At 36.0% G+C, this 22,530-nt stretch overlaps 2 protein-coding genes and 1 non-coding gene across 8 annotated transcripts in view; all 3 read right to left on the bottom strand.

Annotated features, from left to right (window-relative positions):
- Positions 1-22,530, bottom strand: part of LOC140976557 (uncharacterized) — a 46,862-nt gene that overhangs the window by 19,310 nt on the left and 5,022 nt on the right. For 2 of the 6 annotated variants that reach the window (XM_073440790.1, XM_073440793.1), the window contains exon 1: positions 12,097-12,371. The exons of 1 other annotated variant lie outside the window; for it this stretch is intronic. The gene's annotated coding sequence lies outside the window, so the exon portion shown is untranslated. Of the gene's footprint in view, positions 1-9,300; positions 10,378-12,096; positions 12,372-22,530 lie in introns of those variants that run through there. 3 more of the 6 variants (XM_073440789.1, XM_073440794.1, XM_073440796.1) reach the window with 3 other exon arrangements.
- Positions 6,594-6,752, bottom strand: LOC140977916 (U1 spliceosomal RNA). The gene has a single exon (XR_012175482.1). It is a non-coding gene; the product is annotated as a U1 spliceosomal RNA (small nuclear RNA).
- On the bottom strand, positions 16,989-19,721 carry LOC140977399 (uncharacterized). The gene has a single exon (XM_073442146.1). It carries the CDS (start codon positions 19,719-19,721, stop codon positions 16,989-16,991), a length of 2,733 nt encoding a protein of 910 aa, XP_073298247.1.

The raw sequence follows: 22,530 nt of genomic DNA, 5'->3' as shown, positions 1-22,530 counted from the left end.
TTTCTGCTTCTTCCCACCTCATGAGCCTGATATTGTGTCGTAACATGTATTACCTGTCGACTGTCGTGGAGGTTTTTTGTTTTTAACAAAACGCATATTTCTCCCTAATGAAAAAAGTTTGAGGACGTCGAGACCGTGTTTGCCTTATCTTTTTGTTTAGAAAATATTTTGAGGGTATATATATTTGTGACGGAATCGACAATATTTAGATTTGTATTATTCAAAATAATGTGTAATCTTAAATATTTTTAAATAAAGTTTTAAGTTTCATGATCTTTCGAAGGTCCGTTCTCTGTTTTCTAATTAGTTGAAGGTTTCTCATTGTTCTTTGGTGGAAGAGAGAAGAGAAAGTAAAGTGAAGAAACATTATTGTTATAATTATTATTATTATTATATAAGAAATAGATGGAAATATTAATAAAATATGTTTATCATGATGAATAGTTGCTAAAAATAAGGCAGCTATATATGTTTCCATTGTTGACTGACACTTTTCGTAATGCAATTGAAATACTTATTTTGATGGCTACCATCTCTCTTTTCCGAGGATCATGTTTACGTTGGATTAACGTTTTTTTTTTTTTAATCAAAAACTATAATCAATTGTAGCGGTTCAATTTAAGTCTTTTTAAACCATAAAATAGTTAAAACACCATGTTTTTGATTCTTATCTAAACATAAAAAATCCTAGCTAGTTTCGAACTAGACGTGCAAACAAGTCAAGTTGAGCTCGAGCTTGATTTGTGAAAATATCGAGTTACTTAAGTTCGTGCTTGAAAAACATGAAAAAGTTTGTAGCATGATTTTAGGGTTTAATTTTGTAATTACTCAAGTAACTCACGAACTGTTCGATTATAAACAATTAAAAATCGACTAAAGTGCAGATTCGAGCTAATCGAACTTGACTCAAGCTCAATCAAATCAAGCTAAAGTCGAATTTTGACAGAGCTACTTGCGAGTAGCTTGACTTTGTTGCTTCACCAACTTCCAACATCTTAGGAAATATTTACATATAGAGCATGCGTTGACACGAAAGTTTGGTTCTGTCGGTATAAAACTATCAAATAAAATTAATTTGATATTTCGATCGAATATTTCAATATAAATTGGCTATTAAAATTTAAAGTATCAGTTAGCTCGATTCGGTTCATGTTTGTTAATATTTTGCTCTCGTAACAGGGTAATGAGCGTGATAAACTAGATTGAACCAGGACAGGTTTTACTAGTCGTCTGAGATAAGAATGGTCCTTGGTGCGGCGAATGGTAGCCGCCGCCGTTGTTCCACGTTGATATTATATATATTTCTTGTTTTTTATATTCTAATTTTTAATTATTTATAGGATTTTATATTCTATTTTTTTTTCTGAGGAAAAAAAAATACGATGCACCCAATTGCCAGCGTTTCGCCGCGTCCCCAGATAAGAACAAAATGTAATGAAGCATAAAATATGATATAAATTTCCATCATAATGATTCTTTATATATTTTTTCACTTAAAAAATTCACTAATTAATAATTAAGATTCTATCAAGTATCGCTAAATAGTGAAAACATATAATAATGTTACGTTTCTAATAGTCAACTTGCTGATTTTAAAAAAAAAATTATATATAAAACTATTATCTTATTCCGGTGACTTGTAACGAAATCTCATATTTGTGACTCTATTGTAATATTTCTTTCTCCAAACTAAAAAAAATATTATAAATGCAGTCGGTGAAATCCTTGTTTTTAAATAAATTGTCCAAATACATTTTATGATAGTTCACTAAAAATAAAATTTCGAGCTATAGTTTATGATCCTAATTTCCAAAAAGAGGTGAATTGAAAACCCTACTAAGTCGGCCGTCGTTGACTGTATCGACGATTTTTCAAAAATCGTCGTCAATGCAAAATCGTCGCTAATTTTACGATGGTTGAGACGATTTATTTAAATTTTTTTTAAAAAAAATCATATATTTATTATATATTTAAAAATTTATATATCAAAATTTATTTCTGATATTTTATTTATAATGTATTTTAATATTTAACAAGCATAATAAATTTCGCTAACCATTCGTTTCGAAAAGGAACATTAAACTAATATATATGCAACTGAATCCAATTGATATCGTATATAAAACATATAAAGTTTGTCTGATATGTCAACTAAGATGTGCATTAAAAATCATACACAAAATCTAAGAAAATACTACAGTGTCTCGGTCTCGACATCGTTGTAACCGTCATGGCTATCGCCATCACCATCGTCATGTCCATCATCGTCGTCGTCGTCGTGGCCCAAGTCATGTGATGACATGATATACTTCTGTGAGTAACCGTGTCCATGCAACGATCTATGGTTGTGTGATTGTCTGGTGACAAAGCGGCCGTTGTGTAATGCCCGATTTAAAAAAAAAATAAAAGAAGTTAATGTTCATGAGTTACTATTCAAGCGCTACGGCACTAGAATAGTAGCGCCTAGGCGCTAGAGCTGCGGCAATTGTGGCGCTGCGGTGCTGGAAAGTGGTGCTGAGGCACTACAGACGCAAAAAGTGACTATGTAAACCCACTTTGACTTCCACCATTCATTTTCCTCCTCCTTCACACAAACCCTCATCTATCTCCTCTCCGTCGATTTTATTTCCTCATTTTATGGGAGATTTGCCCAAGAAAATTATGAAATGAAGGTAGATTTGTGATTTTCTCATCACGGGCTTCAAGATGAAGTAAGTATTTCTCATTTTTATTCAAGTTTGGAAATGAGTTGAAATTTAGAATTGATATTTGAGTTGATATTTGAGATATTAAGATGTTGAAGATGTTGTACTTGAGTTGGTTTGAATTTAAAAGGGATATGAGTATGGTTTCTTGTTCTATGCACAAACAGTTTTATACCTTCTGTATTTCGTGTATATGGGATGGTTGTAGTTGGATTTTGATGTTAAGGTCTTCATCAAACTTGCAGATCATCGAGTTAACTTCAATTTGGTTCTTGAATCATTCGAGGAAGAAATGAATGAGATGTGATTTTTACTAAAACTTGTCTTGAACTCCGAGTTAGTGCAATTTGTGTATATGCTTTCTGTTTATTCAAATTCTGGGATTTATTGGTTGGGATTATGGACTTGATGTTCCAAATAAAGTTATAGAAAATTGTTTTGTCTTCGAAATGATATCAAATTGGCTTGATTCCATTGGATATTGAGGAAGTTATGCTCAAAATACTAAAATGTGCCAGCAATATATTGACGTAGAATTTGTGGGAATTATGTTCTATGTTTCAGAATATTAACGACTGAGTAAATTACTTTATTCGACAAAACTTTGTGATGAATAATTGTTGGGCTTTGATTTTTCTTTCATATCCAATTTTCGGGTCTTGATTCGAAGCAGTATTGAATTAATTATGAATTTTGTACAGAAACTGCTCCGTTTTGATAAATGATCTGAGTTCTTGACTTATAGTATACTTCAGGGGTTCAAGACTTCTCAATTACACATTTCGATCTCCTTTTGATAATATTTGAAAGGTATGTTACGGTCGGTAACATATGAGGTAAAAGTATCATTTTTATTTTAAATTGAAAATTCTATGGCTCGATGAATTACCTGTGATTTGATGATGATTGTTGCCTTGAGATGAGTTTATTATGATATCGAGGTGATGATATTGATTTGCATCATTACATTACATATTGAGCCACTTGTCGATTCAGATTTGATATGACGGAGGTCGCCTTGATTTATTGGACGTATGAGGCTATAGTTGAGTTGGCATAGTGTATGCGGAGGTCGCATCTACGGCCTGAACACTCTCTATAGGCGCACCATAGTCCTGGGATTATAGAACATAGCACCCCACCCCGATCGGATGAGTCGGTGGATGTTGCTAGGGGATTCTCTTTTCTTGGGTACCATATGACCAAATGCTTCACTTGATCTTGAGATTTATTGATAGCCCACAGCTTCTGATCATGTATTGAATTATATTGCATCTTTATGAATTTCATATGAACTATCCGTCATTTTAATTCTCATATGTTATTGATTGTATCATACTAGGATTATACTCACGGCACGTCGGCTACCTCTTGTTTAAAACTCGCGACAGGTTTAATATATCCGTCGCTAATTTAGCGAATCGACTGTTTTCAAAAAAACGTCGTTATATTTAAATTTTTTTTAAAAAATCATATATTTATCATATATTTAAAATTTTATATATCAAAATTTATTTTTTAAATTTTATTTATAATGTATTTTAATATTTAACAAACATAATAAATTTCGTTAACTATTCATTTCGAAAAACAACATTAAACTAATATATATGCAACGGAATCCAATTGATATTGTATATAAAACATATAAAGTTTGTCTGATATGTCAACTAAGATGTACAATAAAAATCATACACAAAATCTAAGAAAATACTACGGTGTCTCGGTCTCGTCAACGTTGTAACCGTCGTGGCTATGGCCATCACCATCGTCATGTCCATCATCGTCGTCGTTGTCGTGGCCCAAGTCATGTGATGACAAGATATACTTCTGTGAGTAACTATGTCCATACAACGATCTATAGTTGTGTGAACGTCTGGTGACAAAGCGGCCGCCGTGTAATGCTCGGATTTAAAAAAAAAATTTAAAAAAAGTTACTGTTCATGAGTTACTATTTAAGCACTGCGGCGCTAGAATAGTAGCACCTAGGTGCTAGAGCTGCGACAATTGTGGTGCTGCGGCACTGGAAAGTGGGGCTGAGGTGCTACAGACGCGAAAAATGACTATATAAACCCACTTTGACTTTCACCATTCATTCTCCATCATTTTCCTCATTCACGCAAACCCTCATCTATCTCCTCTCCATTATTGAATTTCTTTCCTCATTTCATGAGAGATTTTCCCAAGAAAATTATGAAATGAAGATAGAATTGTGATCCTCTCATCATGGGCTTCAAGATGATGTAAGTATTTCTCATTTTTATTCAAGTTTGGAAATGAGTTGAAATTTAGAAATGATATTTGAGTTGATATTTGAGATATTATGAAACCCAAGTGTCAAAATATTGCCTCCTTTTGGATTTGGTTGTCAATTCTGGACAAAAAGATTGAGATTGGAGTGGTGCGAAAACTTCGGAAGTAGGAGCATCAAGAACAAAAGAAAGTGATAACACTAAAGAAGAAGTTGCTAAAAACTGAGAGCGATTAGTGATTATATTTTATCTGCTCTAAGTTTGTTTAGTTTTAAGCTTTTTTTATGTTTCTTATGCTCTTGTTAATTCATTAGGTGTTAAGGTGTTTTTAATGCTATGCTCTGATCTAGTATTAAGTGATAATTTTTTTTGCCCCCGTGTTGTCAACACTGCTAATAACGTCCAAGCTGACATGATCAAATTCAGGGGGAGATATGTTTTCAAATTCAGGAGAATTTAAATGGAGTTGCATTAATATACGTAAACTTCTTTGTGCTTTTTTTGTCCAAGAAAGCAAAAAAAGTGGAGATCGAAAGGAAACGTGACTTGCATTGCAAGACACAATTCCTTAAAATCATTTTTTCCTTTTAAATGAGATTGTACATTAAAGATTGTCTTTCTGGAATATTGAGTTTCATAAACTCTAGATTTGATATCTAATAATAAAAAGAGTTTGTTTCCTAATGAAATATTACTTTTCTTATCTTGTAGAAATCTATTCAAAGAATCTTATTAAGATTAACACAAGTCTCTATATATTAAAGAATAATTGTTACACAATGAACGAGCGAGATATGAGAAAATAGAGATAAAGTTCGGGAGAATTTTCTGAAGAACTCGCAAAGACGAAGCATCGATGCTTCACTTTAATGTCATGACGTGTTGGAGACACTTGAAGACAACACCCGTACATAGTGTTGATTGAAAAATTCTTTTGTTCCAAATTTCGGCTATAATGATTTGCATTCTTGCGTTTTGGTTATTTTGGTTACTTAGATTTTAGGATGCGATTTACTTCTTTAAGTTGTCAATGAAGATAATTTTTCATTTATTCACTAGTATTGATTTTGTAAACTCGATTTCTTCTCTAGTGATTATTTTGCTCTGAGATATCGCACAAGTTGTGTTCACTTGTTCATAATTATCTTTGTGCTATTTCTAATGAAGTTATTTATTTGTATTATATTATTATGTTGTATGTCGTCACGATATGTTACAAAAAAATTTATTTCACTAATAAGGACCCCGCCTCTCAACCAAATTTGTTACCTGGGATTGTGTCTTGTCGCAACCATACATATTATTGAATCTTGGAACATTTTCCTTCTCCTTTTTGTACAGTAGGAATCACAATAAAAGTTGTATTTGAATAAAATTCTTGAATCCACCACCTAAAGGAGGAAATCAAGAGTAGTCTCTGAACGATTCTACGACGCCATAAAACGAAGATTCCAATGGTTTTGTTAATTTGAAAAAATTGCAAATTATGCGAGGTTGAACTAATTTTTAAATATATTTAGGTATAAACGCAATTTTCTCAGTATATTTTCATTTTGTTTTCCAGGGAAAAGAGAAAAGGAAAAATTGAAGTAATCAAAGAAAAGAACAAACCTACAAAATATTTCACTAGTATTGGTAGAGGCCGCGCGAACGCTGGCCCCTCTATCACAAATTATGATGTAGGTTCAACCACTTGAGCTGACCTTAAGCAGACACCCCTCCTAAGTGCAATGAAGGTCGCCGACCTAGGTCATGGACCTTATTGATCATCCATCGACCCCATCCAGGTAAGTATATAATACGAAGCACGACCATTGGTTTATATACGAATACGTTCTTTCTTAACTATGTTAGTCAGCGATGTGGGATACTTAAATCCTGCTTAGATCAATGCAAGAAAATGTAATGTTAACTCCAAAACATGGATTCTTCAGTTCTCCAAAAGTTCAAGGCTATCCAATTTTAGTCTTATTGGTCTTAAATATACCAAAACATGAACATTCAAGTGTTCCATAATCTGCGTATTTACACTCGGCATAAATCGTGCGGCTCGGCACATCAATTCTTATGAACTTAGGTTTAACATATCACGAAAGGCATTGTAATCGTCCCTGTAATTTACTAAAATTCATAAATTTAATTGGAATTTTATTTTTAAAAAAAGTAACACTTTTCTCATACATTTTGAATTAGCTGGATGGGCTCCTACAGTATCGTTTCCTTTGTATATATATATTTTTTTAAAAAAAACTTGATATTAAACACCAGATATATATATTAATCAATCTAATGTTTAATACATGTTCAGATAAAGTGATCAGAGTATCTTCAATTTATAAAAATAATTTTGTATTGATGAGTTCTGATCCTTGTTTTAGTTCTGTGTTTCAACTTTAAGTGAAGATATATATTAAGCTTTGTTAAATGCGCACACTTAGTTTCATTAAATGGTTAAACCTAAAAAATCGACCATACCATAAATTTTGGTTTTTATGATTCGGTTTAAACAAATTTTCGGTCGGTTCCAATTTTGTTTATGACCATTTTGGTTTTACGGTTAGGTTTTCGGTTTTCAATTTAAAAATTTTAAAAACTGAAACGACCGTTTTATATATAATAAATAACTAGCCACCGAGGCACATGCGTTGCGTGTGTCATGAATATATGAGGCTAATATATTAAACATTCATGATATTACAACACCATGGCACCAAAACATTTTGTACTTGATCCATGAAAGGCAAGGGATTCCAAAGCTTAAATAAATATGTCAAACTCGATTTGTTACCTCACATGATATAGGTGTTGATCATAACAATAATATTCTTTTGAAGCAGTAATATCATCTGGTGTGAAATAATGATAAACTTCAATGTTAAAAAAGTAAACAAGTTAGTCAAAAGATTGTCCAAAAAATATGAGAATATCATCAAAGAAAAAGTTATTGAATATAAAAACCTAAAATTTGTCTTCTACATTCAGCTAATAAATAGAACAAAAAAAAAATTAGAGTTATAGTTGTCTTAAAGCATTTTATGCATAAGCTAAACTCACTCTGGTCTAGCGTAATAAGGAAATATTCATTTTATCGAATCATACCATAGTACAACATAAACATACAAAATAAATAGAACAATCTATTAAAGTGTGCTATAAAAAATTTATATGATAGAACAAAATGTAAACTATTGCAAATATTTCGCTAAATAAATGGCAAATAAAGTAGAAATTGGCAAACTTCTTTTATTTGCCAAAAAAACCGAAATATTGTAAGTAGATCACTTGACAAAGATGAATAATGCAAATTGTAGCAATAATGGCGGAATGTAAAGTTAAGACAAACAATTATAAAATTAACTTCGTTACAATTAAACCATTTTCCGAATACACATAATATGTTTTGCTGAAGTTGAAATAGAAATTAACAAATTAAGTAAATAGAACAATAGAAATAATAAATTTGTAAATCCATGTTAAGGTCAATTTTATTACTGTAATGCAAAGAATTTTAAAAACATGAGGCGTCGGCTATTTATGGACACTATTTGTCGGATTCCTGCCTCCATCATACGCGTTCTCCATGTATGCTTCTTCAGATTTAAATACATATGCAGCAAATATTCAAATATGTCAGAGCAGTAAAGATGCAAATGTGGCATATAAAAGTTCAGATTTTGACATCGGAACTCTGCTAGATCTGAAAACATTTGAGTTTAAAAAATATCAATCAAAATATAAATTTGTTTGTAAAGATTATAATAAAACAATGTCTAAGAAGCTCTTCCATAATGATTTAGTGAATATGTTGAGAATATGCTGGATATTAGATCATAAGACCTTGAAGCTCATAATAAATACATTATCTCACCTGCAAGATCAAAACGAATAAACGAATTTGATATTATCACTAATATAATCAACATAATAAATCAAAGACCATAAACTTATTCGTTGTTAAAAACAAACCAGATGAAGATGGGGGCGAGTAGATCTGATCCATTGAATTGAGTATGTCATTTCTACAAAAACTTTGTTTGCAACCAGTATCCTTCAGCTTTAGAGAAAAAAAATTTAAAAATTTTAGTACCCATGCCAAAAATGGTTATTCAGGAGATGTGATAAGATAGAAGATGAGAAATAGAGAATCATGGGCAGAGATAAATACATGGACATAATGCATGGTGTCATATATAGCTGACTGTGGTTGAACAAAGATAATGGAATTTATCAGCATCTCCCAAATTCTAACGCTGAAACATGTAGCATGTATTTTACGATTATCTTTTACTAGTTGTACATAACGTTTTAAAAAAAATTACAATAAAGAGAGTTGACTTACTTACACTTTATCATTCTGTATCAGGTAGCAATACGTCTTTGAAAACCACGTTTCTTGTGAATACACAGATTGACGCTCTAAATTCCGGTCTTTTACCAAGAATTTTATAGAATTTTGTGAGACTCCTCTTGAAAGTGCTGCATATAGCTAACCATGGCTAAACACATGGTTACGCAAAAATATGCCAATATTTGGGATTGTTTGACCTTGTGCTTTGTTTATTGTCAGAGCAAAACTAAGCTTTATGGGAAACTGTCAACGTGTTAACTCAAATGGTAATCCAAAATTATCTTCACTTTTTAAGGGCGTTCTATGTAGGAAGAATCTGGTACCCTTGTGAGGACCTGTTATGATCTCAGCATCTATAAAATTTCGACCAAGACTACGACATATTAACCTTGTTCTATTGCATAGACCAAGTTCGGGCGCAACATTTCTCAAGAGCATGATAAGACTTCCTAATTTCAATATGATTTTATGTGGTGGTAAACCACTTGGACTAAGGGAATTCAAAAATTCTTCTTGAAAAATGTTGTAATTGTCGTCTTCTACACTATCCCAAGAGGTATACTCTTTTTCCTCTGCAGAAAACTTGAGAATGAGCATTTGATTAATATTGTCGACATCAATATTTTTTGGTGTAATGATGGCTCTATCAACCATATAGTTTTCAACGTTAACATGATTTATCATATTAGGAAAAACAGAATTAACCAACATCTGAATTGATTGTTCTCCTTCCCATGGTATGATAATTGAATACGATAATTTTATGAAATCATGGTTCACAGTATGTTGCAATCCATCACATATGCGCAATAGAAATTGCGAGAATTCAATATCTTGAGCAGATCTCATATTTTGTTGAAGGTGTATTATCTTTACGCAATGCCAGAATGTTGACCTTGAAATACTTGCAGCAATTTGTTCTGCCTTTGACCCTCATTTAACAACCGGTAACACTTGTCAAAAATCACCACCAAAAACCATTATCTTTCCTCCAAACGCTATTTGATTATCCATAATATCTTGGAAACTCTTACTGACGAATTCAAAAGCATGGTGATTTTTTATTGGAGCCTCGTCCCATACTATAGCTGAAGCACGCCTTATTAGATCTGTAAGTTTTGTCTATTTTTTTATTTTCCACAGTGTTGATGCAGTTGGTCTAAGTGGAATTTGAAAACTGAATGTGTTGTTCTTCCACCTGGCAGAAATGTCGCAGCTATTCCAGATGTTGCTACTACAATTATAATTTTACCCATTTTTCTCAAATGTGCCAACATTTAGCGGTATAAAAAATTCTTACTAGTGCCTCCTGGACCATCAATAAAGAAAAGTTTTGATTGGTTGTGCATAATAATTTCTATGATGGTGTCAAATGCAATCCTATGCTGAGCATTCAAACGTTCAATAGATCTCAAATCATCATCAGAAATATGATAAGAAAGATCATCCTCAATTATTCTCGGTAGCGGTGTGTCTTCTAAAAACTTAGCACTTATTGATGGCAAATCAAAATCATCTAATTTTTTTTTGTACTGATGCAACAACTTTCGTATCTCAAGCAATAACTTATTGATGATTAAGTTACTTGATGAAATTTATCTACCATAATCTTCACACATGCAAGGATGAACTCATCCCAGAGTTCTCAAACTATTGTTGGTTGACAGAACACCAGTATGGATACAAATAACCTTCTAAATGAAGATGACATTTTAACAGAGGGTGCTTCTTCCAGACATTGTTTTACATAATCATCATGTTGGAGAAGTCCTCTCATTTGAGCAGACTCCTTAAATGTTGAATGTGTTACCCTATTCACAGTCATCAGATCTTCAAAAGATGTTGGGCCTCTGACATGGTTTAAAAGGATACGGAGATAAAACCTCTCACCTTCAGATGGCAACACAACATATACTCTTCCAACCACTTTATTGTTTCTTCTTCGACGAATCCATTTTTTTCCAGATTTTATCCATGTGTAGTATTGTGGAAATTCTCAATATAAATACTTTCCAGTCAAGTCAGGATCACAATTTATTTTGAAAAATTTTGTAAGCATGGTCTTCGAGTTGTCATCATCTGCTAGTAGATCACTTACGTGTTGTTGGGGGTGAAAATAAACCTAATGTTGGTTTTGTGTATATAGTTGTAACCTAATGACTGAAGGATACATCCTACTGAACTCAAATGAGAAAATTCGCCACAATGCTTCAGGCGCACAAATCCACCTTCCATCCACGTATTGTTGTATTTCATCATAATTTTGCCCATTTCGTAACTCTAGGGTGACCCGATCAAGACCTTTATGAATGTACTTGTATATATAGTTGACACATTTAATCCCTCCACATACTTCAACATTAATATGACAATCATATTTTAATAAAAGCCACGGATTGTATGGGACAACCCAACCATTATCAATGAAGGCGTCGTCATTGTTGGGAATTGATATTTGGCCACCTTCATGTCTTCGATACAAAGGGTATGAATCATTTCCTTGAGATGAGTATTCCACAAATGACTTTGGAAAGTTCTTCTTACATTTAACATTTACCATGCATGGACAATTAGGATTGATTGATCAACAGGGCCCATGTATCATATGGTGGACGACTGCTTTGTGTAGATTGGGTTCTTCTGTTTGTAAAGGTATTTCAGCACGCACAATTGAGTCAAAGTGATCGAGAGTACACAACTTGTCATTATATTCAAATATGACCAACATATGAACATGAAGAATCCCTCTTTTTTTGATACTCAATTACGTACGAATAAGAGCGGACCTTACCCAAAACCCCTCTATCCACAATGTCTTTCTTAAATTCTTTAAATTTTGATTGAAATATCCTTGTAATCAAATCTGGACAGTCTTGAGGTTATTGCCCGGGAAGCAATTGAAATTTTATCTCATTCAAATTCAGATTGCATGTCATTGTAAGCATTATATCTGGTTTTTCATATGTTTGTACCAAAGTCATGGCATCTTGATACCGTTGATACATATCACGTGGGCTTCCACCGAAAGATGATGGCAAAATGATTTTGGTACCAACATTTCCTATAATGCATTTGGTAGATATGTATAATATGTGAGTTGTAATATATGTTGTGAAATATAATAATCTAATAATTAAGTTATCATATCTGCATTATTTTCACCTCTATGTAAACAATCTTGCAATTCTTGGTAAAGTTTTGAACGTATATCACGCTGATTTGAACATATTCATCGTATTCTTTGTGTTTCAATCTTTACGTAATTGTCAACTACGTATTGTTGAAGTAGACGGCCTCCTCTAAGTAGCAAAGATGGTGAATTTTCTCGTATCTGATTAAGAAGATAATTTACACTATATGAGTATAGGTGTAAATTTTAGTTTTAAATTGCTTTTAATTTAAAGTATAAAGTACAATGTTTTTTTCACTAACCTGTAGCATCTACGGATAGTAATCTAAGCATGTTAACCGGGTATGAAATGACCTCGATTTTTTTTATACTAATCATAAATCAAAAACTCAAAAATTCTAACTAAATAAAATAACTTAACATTTTTAACAATCATGATAAATTAACAATTGAAATCTCAAGTGCATGAAATAAATCCTAAATCATCACCTAACCAAAACTTCCTAAATCAACCTTTAAAAAGATCAACTAATAATAAAACAAAGCATAAGAATATCTCTAAATAAAATCTTTAACATAAATCTTTAAATCATTAATCCATCAAGCTAGTGCGGAAATATAAAGGCCCTCAGGTGTGTACTGCTGCACTCGATCCACTCAATCGTCAGCACCTTCCATAAATCATCGAAACCTGCATCATACAAACCTAGTGAGTCTAAAGACTCAGCACGTTTTAAACATGGATAACAAATAATACATATACAATCACATGCATAAAAATCATACTTTTATTTAAAATAGCCTTTTGAATATTAATAAACCATTTAAAATCATTTAAGCATAATTAAATCATAAATCGTAAAATTATTTTAAAATAACTTTTAAGCATAAATAAATCCTTTAAAAATCATTTAAAATAAGCTTTGAGCATAAATAAATCATTTTCTAAAAATCATTTAAAAATAGCTTTAAGCATCATCATGAATCATATATCATAAAATCATTTTAATCAAAAGCTTTCAATCATATATCATTTTGGGTGAAGTTTGATCCTTGAAAGTGAATAGATTTTATCCTTCGGTTGACTGATCAGTCTTCATCTCCACATGGCCCATGGGGTGTGCACTAGGCTCCACCATGGAAATACGATCGTCGGGACTCCCTCGGGGGCCTTCTCCCATAGACGGGCTCCCTCTAGGACTTCTTCCCATAAATGGGCTCTTTTTGTGGCTTTCTCCCGTAAATGGGCTCTCTTTGGGACCTTTTCCCCTCACGACATCCCCACAAAATTGTAAATTCACCGTTCCTTCTTAAAACAGATCCCCCACATATCATATATCATTTGTCACAGTCAATTCACATCCCTCAAAAAATTTTCCTTTCTTTAAAAATCGTAAAATAACATAGCTTTCCAAAAATAGCATTTTAAACAGTATAAATTGCACATGTCACGCCCCGAAACTCGGGATTTGACACCAGCGTTGTTTAACAATCACACAATTGAAACAACCAGCCTCGTAGCATAGTATAAACCGAAAACCAGTTTATTATTCATAACTCCTCAAAAAAAACAACTGTCTTTACAACTGTAATAAAAATAAATTTGCGGAAACGTCTAATCAAAAATTTTAACTTTCTAAAATAAAAAAAATAATCATGTCTACTAATCACCATCCCCAAAACTGTTTCGATTCTTCTTCTTCTACCTGTTCTTCGGATTTATCTGGGAAAGGTTGTAAGGGGTGAGCATTTTGGGAATACTCAGTAAATGGGGGATTTATCGAACACCACATAGAAATTTCATATTTTCGAAAATAACATATATTTACAGCATGCTTTTCATAATTTTTAACACTGCAATTTTTCACCTTTCATGGTTTACTGACGTCAGTCCCTAAGTTTTAATCCTCTAAGGGGGCGAGGCCGTAAAACAGTTCTATCCCACTGTTAAGGGCCATATGTTGGAATTCCACCCATTTTCAGGGAATTCTCACAGTGTCTCACAAAAATGTAACAAGATTTAAAAAAAAACGTAGACGGTGTTCGACCGCATTTTTTTCCTTTAAAAAAAAACACATAACCCAAAAATTTAAAACTTTAAAATTTGCCCACTTACCTTAGATTCTTGATGCAAAAATTACGTGAATAACTAGGGTTGCTTGCACAGGAATTTTCGAAAATTCCTCTTCAACGGCTGGACGGCGGCAGCGCTTCGCTGTGCTCGAAAATTCCTATGGAGACTAGAGGAAGAATTTTCGAAAATTTGGTGTGAAATATGGTGTGAATTTTGAAATTAGGGCCCTCCTATTTATAGGAGTTGGCTGCTATCGTGATAGTGCGTTTGAACTGTGAATCAAATCTAGAATCATGATATATCCGTGATCTAGGTAGATATTCGAAATCTCCTTCTTCCTTCCCCACCTAATTTTCGAAAATCTCATGGTGTATATTGTTAGATTTCGAATTCTATTATCTCTTATTTGATTTTTTATCCCGATATCTCAATATCAACCTAAATCTTAGACATGTATCTGCTTATTTTCAAAATTCCTTCTTTAATTCCTTAGATTGAGATAAATTTATTCCTACCAAAATTTCAAGTTTAAAAAAATAATACTATCTAAATGTCGAGCTTCATAATTCTGCACACGATAAAATTATCTACACGACTTAGATAACCTTAAAACAAATCTTATATTCTGAATGATTTAAATATTAATATCCAAGATTACACTATCAAATTATTAACCTGATATTAAACTGATATGATCACGATATTACGAAATCCCGGGTTTTACATCCCTCCCTCCTTATGGGAAGTTTCGTTCTCGAAACTTGAGTTGGCTTGGTCTATGAAAAGGTACGGGTATTGGTCCCTCATCCTTTTTTCTAGCTCCCATGTGGCTTCTCTTTCCGTGTGGTTAGACCATTGCACCTTGACGTGAGGAATGATTCGTCGTCTTAGTACTTGATCCTTGGTATCCACAATTCTAATGGGAACTTCTTCGTATTTCAGCTCTTCTCCCAAGTTACTTTCGATCATGAGTGGATCAGCTTCCAACACGTGGCTTGGGTCCGAGATGTATTTCCGTAGTTGAGACACGTGGAACACGTTGTGAATTCTAGACGTGTTTGGTGGCAGTGCCAATCTGTATGCTAGTGTGCCCACTTTTTCCAAAATTTCAAAGGGTCCCACATAACGAGGGTTCAGCTTCCCAGCTTTACTGAATCGGACCACTCCTTTCATAGGCGAGACTTTTACGTAGGCCTTTTCGCCAATATTGAATTCCACTGGCCTTCTTTTCAGGTCTGCCCAACTCTTTTGTCGATCTTGAGCTGCCTTGAGTTTCTCTCGGACCACTGTAACCTTGTCTATCGTTGTCTGTACGAGTTCGGGTCCTACTATTGCTTTTTCTCCCACTTCATCTCAATATAATGGTGATCGGCATTTCCTCCCATACAGAGCTTCGTATGGAGCTATCCCAATACTGCTGTGATAGCTGTTATTATAAGCAAACTCGATCAATGGTATGTGATTGCTCCAATTGCTACTGAATTCTAGAGCGCAGGCTCGCAGCATATCTTCCAAAGTTTGAATTGTCCTCTCGGTTTGGCGATCGGTTTGTGGATGATAGGCCGTACTAAGTGTCACTTTTGTTCCCATGGCTCCTTGGAAGCTCTTCCAAAATCGTGAGACGAATCTTGGGTCTCTGTCTGACAGGATGCTCACTGGTACTCCATGAAGTCGTACAATATTATCCATATACGGTGTGGCCAACTTGTCCAGATTGTAGTTCATACGGACGGGTAAGAAGTGTGCGGATTTTGTAAGTCTATCTACGATTACCCATATTCCGTCCTGACCTTGCCTTGACTTTGGTAACCCTACCACAAAGTCCATAGAGATATGCTCCCATTTCCACTCTGGTATCTCTAAAGGTTGCAATAATCCTCCTGGTCGCTGGTGCTCTGCTTTGACCTGTTGACACACTTGGCATTTAGCGACAAACTCTGCCACGTCTCTTTTTCATTCCATTCCACCAAAAATTGCTCTTAAGATCTTTGTACATTTTTGTACTCCCTGGATGAACTGAAAATTTGGACTTGTGTGCTTCTGACAGTATTTCTTGGCAAAGGATATCGCTGTCTGGTACACACAGTCGTCCTTTCATCCATAAGACTCCTCTGTCATCGATTTGTAGATCTTGAGACTTCCCACTGTCAACTTGTCCCTTGAGTTTCGTTAGCTCAGGGTCTCGGTCCTGGTTTAACTTTACAGTCTCTTGCAGACATGGCCTCGCGGAGAGTGAGGCCAGGGTGATCTTGCTCTCATTTTTCCGACTCAGAGCATCGGCCACCTTGTTTGCTTTACTCGGATGGTAACTAATAGTCAGATCGTAATCCTTCAGAAGTTCGATCCACCGTCTTTGCCTCATGTTAAGTTCCTTTTGGGTGAACAGGTATTTGAGGCTCTGGTGATCTGTGAAAATTTTGCACTTGGCGCCATAGAGATAGTGTCTCCAGATTTTTAAGGCAAAGACAACTGCTGCTAGCTATAGATCATGCGTAGGGTAGTTTTGCTCGTGCTGTTTCAACTGCCTTGATGCGTAGGCGATCACTCTTCCTTCTTGCATGAGCACGCATCCCAGACCTTCCTTAGATGCGTCACTGTAGATGGTGAATTCCTTATCTTCCGTGGGTAAGATCAGTACTGGCGTAGATGCGAGCTTGTCTTTTAATGTCTGAAAACTTTTCTCGCAACTTTCGTCCCAGACGAACTTGGAATTCTTCTGAGTGAGTTTCGTCAGTGGTATGGCGATCGAAGAAAAACCTTCGACGAACTTCCTGTAATAACCTGCTAGTCCAAGAAAGCTCCTGATGTCTGTGGCGTTCTTAGGTTTTGGCCATTCTGTAATTGCCTCGACTTTCCTGGGATCCACTGATACTCCTGCTTCAGAGATTACGTGTCCTAAAAAGGATACACTCTTTAGCCAGAACTCACATTTCTTAAACTTAGCATAGAGCTCCTTTTCTCTCAAAGTCTGAAGTGCAATGCGCAGATGCTCTTCGTGATCTCGCTCGTTGGAAGAATAGACGAGGATGTCGTCAATAAATACTACTATGAACTGATCCAAGAATGGTTTGAAAACTCTGTTCATTAGGTCCATGAAGGCTGCAGGTGCGTTGGTCAGCCCGAAAGGCATCACTGTGAACTCATAATGTCCATATCTTGTCCGAAAAGCTGTTTTGGGGATATCTTCCGCCCTAACCTTCAGTTGGTGGTATCCCGCCCTCAGATCCAGTTTAGAAAATACTGCGGCTCCCTTAAGTTGATCAAATAGGTCGTCAATCCTTGGGAGGGGGTACTTGTTCTTGATAGTGATCTTGTTCAGTTCTCTGTAGTCGATGCACAATCTCATTCTCCCATCTTTCTTCTTTACAAAGAGTACTGGTGCTCCCCATGGGGAAACACTTGGTCGAATTTGCTTTTTGTCCAGCAATTCTTGGAGTTGCTCTTTTAGCTCCTTGAGTTCAGCTGGCGCCATCCTGTAAGGTGCTTTAGATATTGGTGCTGCACCAGGAACCATATTAATTTCGAACTCAACTTCGCGGTCCGGGACTATCCCTGGGAGTTCTTCTGGAAAAACATCCGGGAACTCACATGCTATTGGGATGTCTTCTATCTTCAGTTCGACTTCTCCTTGCACTTCGCTATCCATTGCTAGGTGGATATCTTCTCCGAATTTCATGGCTTTCCATGTTTGGGAAGCGGAAAGGAGTGATTTCCGTTCCTTGGATTTACCATGATACACAATCTCTTTCTGATTCGGAGTTCGGAGTTTAACTCTTTTCCCTTTACAGTCCACTATTGCATTGTTTTTGGCTAACCAATCCATTCCTAGAATGATGTCGAAGTCGGACATGACTATTTGTATTAGGTCTGCGCTGAATTTCTGATTACCGATACTGATTAAACAGTCTCTGTGGATCTCGTGAGTTTTGATGGCCTTATTTGTAGGTGTGGCTATTCGAAAAGGTTCGGCTAATAATTCGGGCTTAAGTCCTAGTTTCTTAGCGAGTCTCTTAGATACAAATGAATGCATGGCACCACAATCAAATAACGCATAAGCAGGCATTTTTTGAATAATAATGGTACCTGACACGACTTCAGTGGCGTCGTCGGCCTCTTCTTGAGTCATAGCAAAGACCCTGGCATTAGGCTTGCCTTCTTTTGGCTTGTTGGGGTTAGCTCCTGTTTTTGGCCCTGTTCCCTTGTTGGGCCCGGCTGCTTGGTTGGCGGCAGTAGGACATTCGGCAATTCGGTGTCCCGCTTTCCCACATCCGAAGCATACTCCACTGTTTCTTCGGCATTCTCCCAGGTGTCGTAAGTGACAAGTTGGGCAAGGCTTAATATCCTGGTAGCTTGAGGTAGGCGAAGGTCCTTTTGATGGTCCACCGGACTGGTTAGGCTTCTTGAAAGTCTGATTACTGCGTGAGGGCTGATTATTCATGGGCCTTTTGTTCTTAAATTCCTTCTCTCTGCGCTGGATGTCAGTTTCGGCTCGGATAGCTGCACCCATTAGATCTGAAAAATTCGCGGGTTGGTAGACTGCTAGGGCTGATTGGATCCTGCTGTTCAATCCCTTTTTAAAACGGTGCAATTTCAAAACTTCGTCCGCCATGATTGCCGGAGCATAAGATCCAAGGGCATTAAACTGGGAGGTGTATTCCACGACTGACATATCCGGAGTTTGAGTGAAGTTTTCAAACTCACTCAGTTTCTGCAGTCTGACCTCGGCTGGATAATACTGTTTCAGAAAGGCTTCTCGAAATCGCTGCCAAGTCATTGGTCCTGCAGCTGTCATGGCTGGCGAAATTGCTTCCCACCATTTTCCTGCTTTATCTTCTAGGAACGGCACAGTCACGTCCACTTTCAGTGCCTCGGGAACTTCCAATAGGCGGTGTTGAGTCTCTACACTTTTCAGCCAGCTCTGGCTGACCTCAGGGTCTGCAGCTCCACTGAAGGTTGGACACCGATTCTTGCGGAGTGATTCATAGTGGAACTTGATTCCATTTGGTGGTGGAGGTGGTGGTGGCTGATTAGCGTTCTGATTTCCCAATCCTTGCAGTGTTGTCGCTACAATGGTGGCTATGGCCATAAGATCAGCTCGGCTTAAGTTGATTGCAGGCGGGGGTCCATTTCCTTGCTCGTTCTCCTGTCCGCCTTCACGGTCAGTATTAGCATAACGCGGGTTGCGATTCTGTCTCGGGGGTCTGCCGGCCATTTCCTACAATTACGAGTTCTAAGAATTTATTGAACGAGTAGAGTTCATGCAATAGATTGTGCGGAAATAAATTGAAATCAATGAATCAAATAAAGCAAATTTTTATTGATTTCTCAAAAGAACTAAAATGAACATGACCAATCTAAAAGAATTAAAAGTCGTACTGAATGAAATAGCAACAACGGAAAAGTAAAATAAACTCTTAGGACAAAATCACTAAGACATCCTAGCCTAATCCTCTATCTCTCCATCCCCAATGGCTGCTATAGGCTCCTCAATCTCTATCGGCTCTTCCTCTTCCGGTTCTTCCTCTGGCTCTCCTTCCTGAAGTAGCTCTACCATATGAGTGAGATGGGCATTCTCTGCATTAAGCTGGGCCACTTTTGTCTTCCATCCCTGAACGTCTGCCTCTGCCTCGTCCAACATATCAATGGTAAGCTGGTGGCGCAGTTTGTAATTCCTCTTATTCTGCTTGATCTTGTTCTTCAGTACCTCACCCTGTTGAGCCATATGATGGTTCACCTTTGAAAGGCTGTTTATAGCCTCACTTAAATTCTCCAGTCTCTTCTTGCTCCTGCATTTTGCTGTTTTTCTTCTTCTAATTCTTTTCGGTATCGGTCGATGTCTTCGTGCAGCTTTCTCTCTCGATGCAAGCCGTGTTCTATGTCATCCCTCAAGTCCATGTTATCTCCTCTTACCAACTCTCCCTGGTAGATAGCGTTGTTAAGTTGGGTTCGTATTACCTCCTTCTCTGTGGCTAAGATCGCATTCTCCCGTCTTCTCTCACCTAGTCTGGCTCGAAGGCGCTTTATCAGGCGCGACTGATTATCAATGGCAAGCTGCTTCATGTGGATTGCAGCTTGGGCACGAGTGCGGAATTGGGGAGACATTTCCTGAAAAAGAAAAGAAAATGCTCAAAATATCATAAATATGATAAAATATCAGGATAGAGTAAAGTACTGAAAATTAAAAAAAAATTTCGAAAATTCCCAAAATGGAAAGTTTTGAGATAGACATATGGATTCGAAGAGTATGTCGAGAGGATTTCAGATCAGTTGTCGGAACCGAATTCGGAGTTTCCTACGAAAAAATCGAAGGACGTAAGCTGGCGGGTTGACTCGCTGACTCGGCCGAGTTGACTCGCCGGAGTATGGTCGGAGCAGAGGAGTAGGACGACGAAGGGGTGAGGGTCACGGAACCGGTGGTGGCACGGCCAAAATCGGTCGGAACACTACCTAATTTGGCCGGAACTCGCTCAAAATCGGTGGACTCACTTGAATTTGGGCGTTTCCGATTGGTTAATCCGATCCCGAAATTGATTGTTGGGAAACGTTACCCATGGATCGTATATCGTGTGGGTAAAATTAATTGAAAATCGGAGTAGGATTGGTAGGGTAATTGGACGAAATACTTTTCGGGTTAGGGTTCATATTCCTATTTCGTAGATCTGAAATTCCGGTTTCACACGAACACGAAATCTAAAATTGTTTGAGGGCTTTTGTTCGTCTCATCGACACGGTTCGGGAACTGGTCGCCGATCGAAGAAAGGTTACCGGAGGCGGCCGGAATCGGAGGAAACGCGACGGCGCGCTCTAACGCCCTGTTTGGCCAATTTTTTTTTTTCAGAAATTTTTTTTTTTTTTTTTTTGAAAATTCGATTTTTCCTACTCGGATGATGAACCTGGCGGCTCTGATACCACTAAAATGTCACGCCCCGAAACTCGGGATTTGACACCGGCGTTGTTTAACAATCACACAATTGAAACAACCAGCCTCGTAGCATAGTATAAACCGAAAACCAGTTTATTATTCATAACTCCTCAAAAAAAACAACTGTCTTTACAACTGTAATAAAAATAAATTTGCGGAAACGTCTAATCTAAAATTTTAACTTTCTAAAATAAAAAAAAATAATCATGTCTACTAATCACCATCCCCAAAACTGTTCTGATTCTTCTTCTTCTACCTGTTCTTCGGATTTATCTGGGAAAGGTTGTAAGGGGTGAGTATTTTGGGAATACTCAGTAAATGGGGGATTTATCGAACACCACATAGAAATTTCATATTTTCGAAAATAACATATATTTACAGCATGCTTTTCATAATTTTTAACACTGCAATTTTTCACCTTTCATGGTTTACTGACGTCAGTCCCTAAGTTTTAATCCTCTAAGGGGGCGAGGCCGTAAAACAGTTCTATCCCACTGTTAAGGGCCATATGTTGGAATTCCACCCATTTTCAGGGAATTCTCACAGTGTCTCACAAAAACGTAACAAGATTTAAAAAAAAACGTAGACGGTGTTCGACCGCATTTTTTTCCTTTAAAAGAAAAACACATAACCCAAAAATTTAAAACTTNGGGTGGCTCATGATTTGGAAGGGTAGAATATATAATAAAAATGTTATTTTTAAAATTTGGGATCAAAATATTGAGTTTTGGATTTATCCGGGATTTAATCGCCACACGAAACGCTAATTAAAGAATTAATTGAAATGCCTAGTTTTAAGCTTTATAAAATTATGGAAAATTATATTTAAGCTTAAGTAATTATTTAGAATAATCTCATGTCATTAAATGTTGGAAAAAGATAAATTCGAGAATTTTTACGTACAGGGACAAATCGGTAATTTTACACTTAGGAAAATGTGAAAAATGCTTGGCAGCGTCCTGAAGGATCATAACGCATGTTAAATGATATTATATGATTTAAAATGATGAATTTGGTTATAATATGTATTTTTATTATTTATGGTAAAGTTGTGCTGTAAAACCCGGGATTTCGTAATATCGTGATCATATCAGTTTAA

Source organism: Primulina huaijiensis, chromosome 5 (assembly GCF_012295235.1).
Source record: "Primulina huaijiensis isolate GDHJ02 chromosome 5, ASM1229523v2, whole genome shotgun sequence".
In the NCBI taxonomy this organism is placed as follows: Eukaryota; Viridiplantae; Streptophyta; class Magnoliopsida; order Lamiales; family Gesneriaceae; genus Primulina; species Primulina huaijiensis.
This window is presented reverse-complemented; position numbering and strand designations above follow the sequence as displayed.

Bases quoted from the DNA above. Each gene is read 5' to 3' on its own strand.
- LOC140977399 (XM_073442146.1), bottom strand. From the start codon at position 19,721: ATGGCCGGCAGACCCCCGAGACAGAATCGCAACCCGCGTTATGCTAAT.